This window comes from Cucurbita maxima, unplaced genomic scaffold, assembly GCF_002738345.1.
Source record: "Cucurbita maxima cultivar Rimu unplaced genomic scaffold, Cmax_1.0 Cma_Scf00001, whole genome shotgun sequence".
In the NCBI taxonomy this organism is placed as follows: Eukaryota; Viridiplantae; Streptophyta; class Magnoliopsida; order Cucurbitales; family Cucurbitaceae; genus Cucurbita; species Cucurbita maxima.
Genome location: NW_019272017.1, coordinates 4,422,046 through 4,435,372, shown reverse-complemented (window position 1 = coordinate 4,435,372; position 13,327 = coordinate 4,422,046). Strand labels below are relative to the sequence as shown.

At 37.2% G+C, this 13,327-nt stretch overlaps 2 protein-coding genes across 4 annotated transcripts; both read left to right on the top strand.

Annotated features, from left to right (window-relative positions):
- The first annotated feature begins 2,335 nt into the window (after positions 1-2,335).
- LOC111488816 (receptor-like cytosolic serine/threonine-protein kinase RBK1) lies at positions 2,336-6,053 on the top strand. 3 transcript variants are annotated; one of them, XM_023136744.1, is made up of 10 exons: positions 2,336-2,631; positions 3,231-3,296; positions 3,495-3,550; positions 3,637-4,131; positions 4,315-4,572; positions 4,688-4,839; positions 4,919-4,998; positions 5,102-5,237; positions 5,346-5,495; positions 5,575-6,053. In XM_023136744.1, the coding sequence occupies exons 3-10, from the start codon at positions 3,523-3,525 to the stop codon at positions 5,737-5,739; spliced, it is 1,464 nt and encodes a 487-aa protein (XP_022992512.1). In that variant the 5' UTR covers positions 2,336-2,631; positions 3,231-3,296; positions 3,495-3,522; the 3' UTR covers positions 5,740-6,053. The 3 variants fall into 3 exon arrangements, with proteins under 3 accessions (XP_022992512.1, XP_022992501.1, XP_022992521.1); XM_023136733.1 differs by lacking the exon at positions 2,336-2,631 and having other exon boundaries at positions 2,997-3,296; XM_023136753.1 differs by lacking the exons at positions 2,336-2,631; positions 3,231-3,296 and adding an exon at positions 3,378-3,415.
- Positions 6,054-7,410: 1,357 nt separating this feature from the next.
- LOC111488320 (nucleobase-ascorbate transporter 11) lies at positions 7,411-12,910 on the top strand. Its single transcript, XM_023136019.1, has 10 exons — positions 7,411-8,409; positions 8,790-8,887; positions 9,028-9,198; positions 9,384-9,484; positions 9,949-10,084; positions 10,299-10,349; positions 11,308-11,595; positions 11,733-11,967; positions 12,093-12,373; positions 12,498-12,910. Exons 1-10 carry the CDS (start codon positions 7,692-7,694, stop codon positions 12,717-12,719), a joined length of 2,301 nt encoding a protein of 766 aa, XP_022991787.1. The 5' UTR covers positions 7,411-7,691; the 3' UTR covers positions 12,720-12,910.
- The last annotated feature ends 417 nt before the right edge of the window (positions 12,911-13,327 follow it).

Sequence of the window (13,327 nt, the reverse complement as noted above, 5' to 3'; positions counted from 1 at the left end):
ACATGAATTTAAATGTCCTGGTCTAAACTAAGGGTTATGGAAGAAGAATAACGTGAACGCATCTACCCTAGCTTTGATCTTATGGCCGTCATCGTGATGCCATCATTCATACATGGGTGCTTTAGTTTTACGTCACCATGATGTCGTCATCCGTACATGAGTGCCTTACTTTTACCTAGTGATTTGAATATTTTAAGAAATACTAGAAACTGAACGTTTTTATGAATTATTTTGAAATGACCCTTTAGGAGCGCAGATCACCAAAACAAGAGAGTTGGGTGCGAGAGCAAAGAACTGTTCGCCGGAAAACACCATACCACCGCTGGTTTTTGAGATCTGAGTGTTTGGAAAACACCTCCTTCCAAGGATCAAGAACACTCGAGAAAATAAGGGTTAGGTAAGTTCTTTGCTCTCCCCAGCAGATGGTTATTTTTCTAATATATGTTTATGAAAAGATTTAATAAATAAATAGATAAAAGATAGACGGCCCAAACCTATTTTTTTAAAGTTACATCGGCCCAATATGTTTTTTAGCCCATCAATACCGGCCTATTTGTAGGGCTTCAAAACTCACCCTCTTCCGGCCCAAGGCTATTTTTAGGGCTTCAAAACTCATCATCTTCTTTTTCTCTACAGATTCCACATTTCGTCTCTCTTCTCTGCGTTTGCTCTCGGCGACTTGGTATCATCCTCTTTCTTCTCTCCATTCCAGATTTCTTGCATCTCTTCTCTGCCTTTGCTCTAGGCTGTTTGGTAACTTTTTTCTAATCATGTTTGTATGACTGTTCTCTACAGTTTGGCTATTTGGTATCCCTCTCTCACTCTATTAATCAAAATATATGTACATTGATTTTTTCTCTTATATATTTTTAACAATAAAATCTTAATCATTTTGTTTTATATATTTCCAATTTCCATATATTTTGTGGTTCCTTAATGATTCTGGATCTCTTCAAATCTTATTAACAACGTTGATAAAAATAGAAACAAAGATTTGGAAATATAAGAAGAGTTTCTATCTTGTAGCAGCCGATTTGATGGTTTCTTCATCTCACCCTTCGGAGGAAGAGATAGAATCAGATGATGAATTTTATAGAGACGGTTACCGTACTCTTACTAAGAAGGAAGAGATGGAATATTTTCGTGCCGTTAAAGAATCTGAGGTTCATTTGTATAGTCTCATTTCATAAATTTAAATGACTCTTCCTTATAATGTATACTGGGTCTCATTTTATAAATTTGAATGACTCTTACTTATGAAGTATACAGGGTTTTGATATACCTGATTTTGGTAACGTCTATGCATTTGGTCTTTATCCTTGAAATTCCTTTGCATGATAAAGGATTCTCGCGAATACTTGAAGAAACAAAAACGTATCAAGATTCTGCAAGCACTTTCTTGATACAAACGTACCAAGATCCGGCAAGCACTTTCTTGTATTTTCTTCAAGAAAATTCTGATACTTCTACAATAAGCAAGGCAAGATTTGATATAAACGTACCCAGATATGGCAAGCACGCTCATAAATATAACAAAGCCACACTTTTATGACCCTCTTATGCAACTTAAAGCCACACTTTTAGGACACACTTGTATGACCCACTTATGCAACTTGATGGATTTTTAGAGTTTAAAGTTGGATTAAGATTTTTTTTTTAAAGATATATATTAAAACTATTTATGAGTAGCGAATGATTTAGATTAATATGATGTTTTAGAATATAAAAAAAATGATTAAAAAGATAATTAAAAATTGAAAAAGGATAAAAAAAAATATTGAATAACTAAAAATTGGAGAGAGGATATAAAGATCAGAGAAGAATGAACCAATTATATTTGTAAATTTCCTTTAGTATTGCCCTCTTATGTGATACGTTAAGTGTTAAGTGATATGTTGCACATGTTTGTGTGTAGTAAAACAAAAAAAAAACACCCACACAATATATGGAAATTGGAAATGCATATATTATATCTCCAAGAAGGAGAATCAGCCCAGATTCAAAATGAAAAATCAATCAAATAACAAACCAATAACAAACCAATAACAAAAATTAAAAGAAAGCAGGAGATGGGCATGAGGTGATTCAAAGCAGTCATACAAACATAATGAAAAGAAAAAGAAAGAAAAAAAAATTCATACAAACATAATAAAAATAAAAATAAAGAAAATAAATAGAGTGAGTTAGAGTTGATTTGGGTGGTCTTTTTTTGCAGGCATATCCTCACAAAATTCTCACTGGAAGAAGGTCTAGAATGCATACTCTTAAGGCAAACCTCAGGGCTTGCTGGTTTTCCCAAAAGGGATGAGAGTGTTCATGATGCTTTTGGTGCAGGACACAGTTCTACAAGCATATCAGCTGCTCTTGGTATGGCTGTTGCAAGAGAGCTTTTGGGAAAGAAGAACAGTGTCATTTCTGTGATTGGTGATAGAGCTATGACAGCAGGTCAAGCGTACGAGGCGATGAATAATGCAGGCTATATGGATAAGAACATGATCATTATTCTCAACGACAACAACCAAGTCTCATTGCCAACCGCTATGCCCTGCTACTCCTGTTGGAGCACTCAGTAGTGCCTTAACTAAGCTTAAAGCAAGCACCAAATTTCGAAAGCTTCGTGAAGCTGCAAAGGTAAAACATTAGAGGATCGCATGATGTAGATCTTTAGAAACTCCCTGTCCGGTTTGCAATGGATCGAGCTGGTTTGGTTGGTGCAGGATGTGGTTTGCACAAAATTCTAATAATAAATATGGTACTCGTAATTTGGGAGGGAAGTTGAATAATTTTTTAGGTGTACAAAATAAAATTGGTTGATGTGAGAAATAATGTTAGTTAAAATGATGATAAATTGACAAAATTAGGATGAGAGTAAAATCGTGGAAGGTAAAAAAAATGAAGGGCTTGAGAAGGAGAGAAAGAGCGAGAGAAGAAGTTGTGATCCAATGGAAGCTAATGCAAAAAGGGAGAGGGAGTATATAAATAAGGGGATTACTAAATTCCCATTCATCTTCCAATTACAACTTGGCTTTCATCGCTTCCTCTGCTCCTCAAACAATAACGACCTCCTAAACATATACCCAACACCCCTTCTTCCTCCTTCCATATTTTTTCATCTTTCCTTTTGTTCCGCCCGCGGGAGCTTCCGCTTCTGCTCCCTCGAATGTGACTGAGATTCCTTCCCCTTTTCCTTTCATTCTCTCGCCTCTCATTTTTTTTCTTCTTTTCTCCAGGGGAGGGGATTCATCTCTTCTTGTTCTTCCGTTTTCGCCTCTCATTCACAACTCCCACTGCCCAAGGTATGTCCTATTTCATTCCTTTTGCATTGTTGTTGCCACAAACCTGATTTTTGTTTTTGCTTTTGCTTTTGTTTTTTGAATCTATTCTCTACCGATTTTCTGGGATTGGACCACATTAGGTATTCATTTCTTTTGATGTTTTCTTATATCATTCATCATCATTTTTGTTATTATTTTTCTTTTCTTGTATTAATGCAGGAGATTAAACATTGATCAAATTCTAAAAATGAAAGTGGAAATGGAAATGGAATTTGGTAAATTCTGTTATTATTTTTCTTTTTAGTTAAGCTCGAGACGACTTGAATGGAAATGAAATTTTGAATCGATGCATCAAACTCAGGGAATGCTCGAAAAGGAATAAAGCAAATGGAAGAAATGGAAGGATACGGGGGGCTCAAAATCATTGGCGAGGAGGAAGATCTATGCGAAGAAAACTCGCCAAGGGGTGTGTTTGAGATTCCAGTTGTGGGGACGGATTCGGACCAAAGCGTGAGCAGCAGCGGGGGCGACGGAGGGAGCCTGACGGTGGCGGTAAACTCGATGTTGCCGCCGGCGGAGAACTCGCTGTTGCCATCGGTTCTTCTCCAAGAGAGCGGTGGAATTCCATGGAAGGCGATGATCGGGTTGATAAAAAAGAAATCGGCTTGGAGATTGTCGACAATTCCATTACTGGCTATGAGCTACGATATTTCGAAGAAGAATTTCAGCAAAAGATTTGCTCGTATTCGCAGCACTGATGAGGGAATCAGTATCGAGGATGTTCCCTTCTGCAAACCTTCTTGGAGAATTTATGGCTTCTCGGAGCTGGCCACTGCTACCAACAATTTCAGCCCAGGTAAATCACAAATTTGGTCGATTCTTTTTCAATAAAAACAACATTTTGGATCCGGAGATTCCAACTTCTATGTTATGAATAGATTTAGAATATGTTTCTAAAATATAAAATCTAATTTACATTTTGTTTAGTTTGTCTTTATGGTTCCAAAATTGTAATTCTATGGTTGGTTCACTGTTTCAGAAAACCTGCTTGGAAAAGGAGGGCAAGCAGAGGTTTACAGAGGTTGTCTATCCGATGGCCAATTTGTGGCGGTTAAGAGACTTATGAAAAGGGAGAAGGACAACGAGGAAAAAGCTTCTGATTTCTTAACGGAGCTTGGAATTATCGCTCATATTAGCCACCCCAACGCTGCACGGTTGCTTGGTTTTGGAATTGATGGTGGTCTCTACCTTGTCCTCGAATACATCCCTTTTGGCAGCTTTGCCTCTGCCCTTTTCGGTTCGTCACTCTCCCACATCTACGTTACGAAAGTGTTGTGTTGTTAGAATTAATTTGAATGAACAAACAAACTAGGCCGTCTTACTTTCAATCATGGATATATACTTTCAATCAGGTGCGGAATCTCTGGATTGGAAGATAAGATTTAAGGTGGCTATTGGCGTAGCAGACGGGCTGAACTATCTCCATCGTGAATGTCCAAGGCGCATCATTCACAGAGATATCAAAGCCTCTAACATTTTGCTCGGTGAAAACTATGAGCCACTGGTAACGCCTTTGTCTAAAGCATGAAGTTTCAGACACTTCTCTTCCTATAATAATGAAAATGGTTCTTCTTTCCTTGCAGATCTCTGATTTTGGATTAGCGAAGTGGCTGCCTGAAAATTGGGCTCACCATGTCGTCTACCCCATCGAGGGTACGTTTGGGTAAGTTATGCGACTCAGTGGTTCGATTTGGTTTAAAAAATTATATCAAGACCTATTATCAGGCAGCCCCTAACCTAATGCATCTTTAAATTGCCTCCCTCAGATATTTGGCTCCAGAGTACTTCATGCATGGAATCGTTGATGAGAAGACGGATGTTTTCGCTTATGGGGTTTTGTTGCTTGAGCTCATAACTGGGCGCCGTGCAGTTGATTCAAGCCAACAAAGCCTAGTGATTTGGGTATGAATGATTCAGTGATATCCTTATAGCATCTCTATCTAGTATCTGAAGTTGGTCTTAAATGATTCCTTGCGTACTTAGAAGAAAGTTTTTGTTTTGTTTTTGCAGGCAAAGCCTTTACTTGATAACAATAGCTTCCAGGAATTAATGGATCCAAAGTTAGGAGACGACTACGATCAAACTGAAATGAGACGAACCATGTTAGCAGCTTCGATGTGCATAAACCATTCATCGTCGATGCGGCCACATATGAACTCGGTAAGGGAGCATCTGATTGATATCCTCCATTTATGTTGCGACTTTTCCACTAGCTGACTTGAGGGTTGTGGGAGGGTAGGTAGTGCAGCTGCTAAAGGGAGAAGGAGCATTAGAACAATTAAAACAGAACGCGATGGATGAGGATCAATCGTGCGTTTCGGAAGCCAACAACATGGAAGATTACTCATGTAATTCAAACTACCTGGACGACATGAGTCGTCACAGGGAGCTGATTTTGGAGTGAAGCGTGATGAATTGAAGTGAAGAAAAGTTGGTTGTTTGCGTTACAAGTTATACAAAATGATGCGTAATGCAATTGTGTCAAAGGCTTCTCTGATATAATGTTGACACAAGTGAGTGTCCGTTTCTTCTAAGACTGTGCCTGTGTTTATATGCAACCTTGAAAGGCTCTTCTTTTTGTCAAAAAGTACAGGGATGAAAAAAAAAGGGCCGCTTATATATATAAACATACATTTATTTATGTGCTTTCCGAGGCAAAAGAAAAACACAAGTGTATATTGCATTATATGGTTGTTGTGGTACTCTTTTTTTTTTTTATAGCTTCCTTTCCTTCTCTCTTATTTAAGGCCTTAACAGAGGCGGAGCTACTAGGGCCTTGGGCGGCTGCAGCTCGCCCTGAACTTCTGAATAAATTACTCTTTAGTATTATTAGTAATACGCTCCACCTCGCTCCTTGCGTGTTTGTGTTCGAACCTTCATCAGTTCAGAATTTTCACTGTATTACTTCTTTCTTTTTCTTTATATATATATATATACATATATATATATCTGTTTATAAGATGTCATTTTTATAGGTTTAGAAATATATATATAGAAAACTATTCTTTGACTTTTTAAGTTTTAATACAAATTTAAACTTCTACAAATATTTACAATTCAGAAATATAAAACAATAATAAATATGCAATATTATATTTATTAGATATAAGATCAATTTTGGTTATTTTAAAATGCTTCTTTCTCATTTTAACTTCTGGGCCTATTACTCAAATATTATTCTAAACCTAAAATCCCAAAATATTTAGATATAAGATCTTAACACTTCAAAAAATAAAAATAAAAAGTATAAATAGATAATTGAAAATGGGAGGTGAAAGAATTAATTTATAATCAACATTTTTTTATTCATGGCGGAAGGAAGATGTTAAAATTTTATGAATGTTTCTCTCCCATTTTTCATATTTTTTTAAAGGAATATCATTTGGTTCAATCCATTTTATAAAGAGAAAAGACAATGGTGTGGACCTTTATACTACCCAAAGAGAGGCTTTGAGATAAATTTAGGAGGTGAAAAGACTACGTGACCTCATATAAGCTCAGTAGAGCCGAACATTAGAATCTTCAATGATGATTGGTTCATTGTAGTGTTCTTGTGATAGATTGCATTCTTATTTGTAGGATTCTTATTTGTAGAGATTTTTAGCCTCGGACGCTTGTTCAATTCATCCCGTATTATAACCGAAAAGTTTATATTCTTTTTTTCCTTGAAAATTTATTCTAGTTTATTTGTATAACTAATTTTATATAAAAACTCTTAAAAATTGACCTTTTTTTTAAATAAAAAAAAACAATTAAAGTAAATTCACTACCAAGCAAGTTTGTTAATGGGAGGAGCTTTGGAGAAACTTGAATTGCAAGACTCCTCCACCACACCCATCAAAAGTAACACCACTCAAGGACTTCAAACTCAGATTTAAACAAAATGGTTCTGTTCTAAAGGACGAAGAAAAAGGAACCAACTGTTCTTCGCTTTCACACTTGAAAGAACGTCTAGTAATTTCTAAGTGGCCCAAGGATCCAACTCCAATCCATTGATAGCAACTTTTGGGCGGTAATCCAATTTAATCACAACGCAAATCCATTCAAGTGGATAAAAGATGCCTCAAGCTAAAGGTTTGGACCTCACTAACTTCCCTTTCTCTCTACACTCACTCTCTTTGCCGTTCTAGAAATTCATATCACAATAATGTCACTTACCTTCTATAACCTTTTTTCCCATCCCCCACATTAGTCCTTATCTTCCTTTGCTTCTACTCTTTCTTTTGGAAACTGTTCATTGTTTTCAGTTTGTTATGATGAGGAGTAAATGGTGATTGGGATACCGAGCTTCAACTCTGGGGGTTTTGTGATTACATTTTTTGAAAAAAAGGGGAACCCATTTTAGCAAGAACTCAGATGGAATCTGGGTCGACTGCAATGGACAAAGTAGAGACGGGAAAACGTGGCGTCAAGCTTGGTTCGATGGTCTCAAATGCGCCAATGGTCGATCGGTTTGTGCCCAGAGCTGATCACAATCCGAGGGACCTAAGATCTTGGGCCAAGAGGACTGGTTTTGTCTCTTCGTTTTCTGGGGAAACAACCAATATTGTTGGGGAGAAGAATGAGAGTGCTAGATTTGATTTGGAGAAGGGTCTCGAACGGAGAGGCGGAGGGTCTTCACCCAAACTTGAGATCGACCCAATTCTGGGTCGGACCCGACATAACAGGGAGATTGAAGTGGAACCAGTTACAGGGAGTGGGAAAGAAGAAATGAGGACTGAAAATGAAGGGGTGTTAAGGTTCAGGGATGGAGCAGTGAGGGGTGAAGAAAGGAGACGGATAGGGCTTGAACATGTGATGGGAGGAGCTAAAGAGGATGAAAGAGAAATGACGAATGGTAAAGGAAGAGAGAAAGGGGATGGGGCTATGAACAGGAACAGTGATGGAGATGTTCATGGAATCGGCCATGGGAGGGTCTCTGTGGTTACTCCTGCAACTGAACCTAAAAGGGAAGATGATAGAGATGAAAGAAATGAGAATATCAATGTGAATGGAGATGAAGGGGAAGCTACTGAAGGAGGATGGCTAAGACCTTCAGGAATGAAACTTGGACCAACTGAAAATCCGGGTTACGGTTAGCGTTCTTGAATCTCTTACAAATTTCGTATATTGTTTTCTTTCTTAAATTAGTTTGTTGATTTTCACCATAATTAGTGCATCATAATGAATTTATTGGCATAATATTAGGCGATTACATTCGAATGTAAACATTTAAATATAAGGAAGAAGGTGTGCTTGATCCTTGGCTCTGCAGTCCATACAAACCATGCGTAAGATCATGGAATCATAATTAGCTTGTGCTACTGCCTAGTAACCAGTTCATGTTTGTCGGTGACATAATTATGATCATGGAAGCATATTGTTCTATCATCTATGTCTTCCTTACAAGTCCTCTTGCTATGTTTCACCATATAGCTGTAGCTTTTCCTTATGTTTGCTCGACTGTTTTTGCAGTTCCATTAATGTATTATGGACTTCAGCATTATTTGTCGTTGGTTGGGTCAGTTGTTTTCATACCCCTGATCATTGTACCTGCTATGGGTGGAACGGATGTAAGCATCTTTTTTATGTCATTTTTTGGTTCTAACTGAAAATGTTGAGGAAGAGACAGGACACCAAAGTTTTTTTCCAACTTTTAATGAAATCAGAATGTGCGTGTGTGCTCAATCATGTGTTCTTTCCAAAATGACAGAAAGATACAGCTACAGTAATTTCAACTCTACTACTGGTTTCGGGAATCACAACAATCCTTCACTCCTGCTTCGGTACCCGACTACCATTAGTTCAAGGAAGCTCATTTGTGTTCTTGGCTCCAGCATTAATTATCATGAATGCTCAGGAGTACCGCAATCTTACGGAACATGTAAGCTCCCAGAACTGAATTTTGTCCTGTTTACTTAAAGATCGCTCATCTGTTCCAAACATGTTAAATTGAAGGCTGTTATGAAAGTGGGGAGTTCTTGGATAGTGATGTGGAATTTGGTCCTCTGCAATGCTTTTCTTTCACTTTTCTTTTATAGTTAAAGTTGTGGTTTTCTTTTCTTGCAGAAATTCAGGCATATAATGAGAGAACTGCAGGGAGCAATAATTATTAGTTCAATATTTCAAAGCATTTTGGGATTCAGTGGTTTAATGACCCTTTTCCTTAGGTATTATTGCAAATTGTTTCGATATGGTGTAGGGCATCATTTCCATTATCCATCACTTTCCTTATGTTATGAAGCATATCTTTTCAGCATCACTTACCCAACAGTTTTCCTTAGTAAGTTTGAAGATTGTTTTTAATGAGCCAAGGTAATTGCAGCATGTGTTAAATTAGTCTCTACCTCCCAATTTCAATTTTAGATAAGTATTTCTAACCTATCATAATCTAGAAAATTAGTCGAACGTGAAGGAATACTAGGTATCTCTAAAGAACTCAAGTCCGAATTTGATTAACAATGATGATAATCTCATCATTTTTTATTGTTTATGTTTTTCTGATGTCATGTGTTACACTGCAAGGCTTGTACGAAGCCTTGATTCTAAGCTCCTTCCTCCTAATATATGCAAATGCTATACAATTTTGTTGCATCACTGAGCAAAAATTTTCTTCAACTCTCATAATGTGCAGGTTGATAAACCCAATTGTGGTTGCACCCACGGTTGCTGCTGTAGGTTTAGCATTTTTCAGCTATGGCTTTCCACAAGCTGGTAATTGTGTGGAGATCAGCGTCCCGCAGATAGTTTTGCTTCTTATATTTACCCTGGTAAGTGTTAAAACTTAAGCAATTACCAACCATTTTAGTTGTCTGTTGCTAAAAGTTCAGATCTGAGCAATTTGTTCACCGGTTGCAAAATTATACGAAGTAATTCATCAAGATTTTAGCATTACCGAACAGTTTACATGTTTCTAGTGACTAACATGTTAAAAGTGTCACTGAAATTGTTCAAAGAAGTAATTGCTTGTGTTTGCATTTGCAGTACCTCCGAGGAGTATCCGTACTTGGCCATCGTGTATTCAGAGTTTATGCGGTATGTATATCTTATCTTTTGAGGAATGGTGACTTGCAACAAGTTCCACGAATTCGTCTACCACCTTATTATTAGTATTATTCATAAGAAATTGTTGAGATTTGTGGTTTTTCTTCAGCTCTGTGTTTCTAAAGTTACTTTATTATTAGATTTAATTATTCAGTTTCAAGTCTTAAGTTTCTACGCATTTTTTTTTTTTTTGTTGTTTTCAAGTTTTTTAGTTGTTAGATCTCAAATAAGGGGCAAAAATTAAATTTAGTTGTTTTTAATTTCTTTCTGAGTTTTAAGTCTTACGTTTCTACGCATTTACGATCGGTTCGTGCCCCTCTGCCCTATGCCTTGTCCATGTGATTAAAATATACAGTTTCTTATAAAGTAAGGGGCAAAAATTAGTTTATATCCCTAAACGTTGGAGGTTGTTTCAATAAAAGTCGTATCACTTTAACCCTAAACTTTCATAAATGTATCAATTTACACCATCTCTCATAAAACATTAGTTTACCATGTGCGGACTCATAGTTACATCAATTAAACTAGTAAATTTTCATAAGTGAACCAATTTAGACCATCCATTTCAAATAATTGACGATTTTCAAATAGAAGGCCTAGAATTTTTAGAAGTCTATACGCGGGTAAGAATTGATGTACAAATGATTTTCAAATTGAAAGCCTAAATTGATTCACTCTTCAGGGGCTTAGTTGATACAATTATAAGATTGCACAATGTAAACTAAAGCTTTCCAAATTGAGTCTAATGTAGGGTGTAAATTGATACACTTCGGAAGTTGAGGGCTTAAATTGATACAATTATGAGTTTAGAGTTTTTATTTATACAACTCCCACAATTTAGGATTTTTTATGATATTTCCCTATAACAGCTTTTTGTTATAAAGTATGATGCATTGGAGTTAATGTTTTTCCATACCACTGATCTTAAGTTCTTCTTTCCGGATGATAGGTTCCTCTTAGTGTCATGATTATATGGGCCTACGCATTCTTTTTGACTACTGGTGGAGCATATGATTTCTCAGGCTGCAGCCCAGATATTCCTAGTTCAAATATCTTAGTGGATGCGTGTAGAAGGCACGTATATACCATGAAACATTGCAGAACTGATGTTTCAAGTGCATGGAGAACTGCAGCATGGGTTCGAATTCCTTACCCTTTGCAGTGGGGTGTGCCAATCTTTCATATAAAAACTTCAATTATCATGATCATGGTTTCTCTGGTTTCATCAGTGGACTCTGTAAGTACATTCAAAGCAAATATCTATCCGTCTTTGATTCCCAAGTCTTTATATCTATCCCTGATCATTGTAAAGAATAGATATATTTTGGAACACTGCACTCAGGCATCTGATCCAGAAAAATGCTCTTTTTTCAGGTTGGTACTTATCACACTGTGGCTTTGCGTGTTGCTTCAAAGCCACCAACTCCAGGAATTGTTAGCAGAGGAATTGCTTTGGAAGGTTTCTGCAGTATCTTGGCTGGACTGTGGGGTACAGGTTCTGGATCAACAACGTTAACAGAAAATGTACATACGATTCATGTAACAAAAGTGGCAAATCGAAGGGCCTTGGAAATCGGAGCAGTTTTCTTGATATTTATCTCATTCATAGGTAAACTGTCCATCATATCACAGGAAATCAAAGATGTTCTTGAGTATTTACCAATCAATAATAGGATTTCCTATGCATAGCTGTTCTTTGACGAGGACACCAACAAGTTTTTCATGTTTTTGTAGGTAAAGTTGGTGCTGTTCTTGCCTCCATACCACTGGCATTGGCGGCTTCAGTCCTCTGTTTTACATGGGCTCTAATCGTTGCATTGGGGCTCTCGACACTACAGTATAGTCAAACTGCGAGTATCAGAAACATGACGATAGTCGGCGTCTCGTTGTTCCTTGGCTTGTCAATCCCTGCCTACTTTCAGCAGTTCCAATCTGAAATTAGCTTGATTTTGCCAAGTTACTTGGTTCCCTATGCTGCAGCTTCTAATGGACCAACCCATACAGGAAACAAACAAGTGAGTCACTACTATTGATGTCCCTAGCAGTTTCTACACCACAGCTTGACATCAAGTTCCTCTTTGTCTGGCTGTTCCCTGTTGCTTTTTTTTTCCACTGATCCAGCTGTGTGATATCTTGCAGTTTGACTTTGTATTCAATGGCATCATGTCCTTGAACATGGTCGTGACATTTTTTATCGCGCTCATTCTCGATAACACGGTTCCAGGCAGTCGACAAGAGCGAGGAGTGTATATATGGTCACACGTTGATGACATTAAGAATGATCCATCTCTGGTAGCAACTTACTCCCTTCCAAAAAGGTTTTTGAGGTTGTTTTGCTGGTCAAAGTGTTTGTGTTTATGAAAATGGTGTATCTCGATGCAAGCTCGGTCTTCTGGTTGATGTTTTAGCATGTCGTGGTGAAGGTTAGATATGACAATACATACGTAGGTTTTATAGGTTCACAAGATTTGAAAATTCGGTGTAGTGTATCAACCACTATTGTTAAAACATGGATGGTTCATTGTTTAATTAGTTTCTATCCAATTTGAGCATACCTCAGTTAATTTTTTGTAGTATATAAAGAGGCACTTGTGGCCAATTTTAAAGTTGGATCTCTAAAACATGAATAGTGGTGATATCGTTCAAACATGTTGGATGAGAATACTTGAAGAACAATACAGAACGCGATTTTCTTATAGATCTAGACATTTAGATCACTGAAAACGATCGGAGGGACGTTTTATAGGCTTAAGAATATTAGTTTTAGTTAGATCGAAACTGTGTGATGATTCTTCTATGAATTGTTTATTATGGTTTAGGGGATGATTTTGAATAAATGTTGTAAATGGGGTGAAGGAAGCCTGAGAGAGAAAATGCTTGGAAAAGCATGTGCATGTTTAAGTTACGTGTGGACAATCATACACATGGGCTTAAAGCCCAACTTATCGATCATTTAGGCCCAATTATAA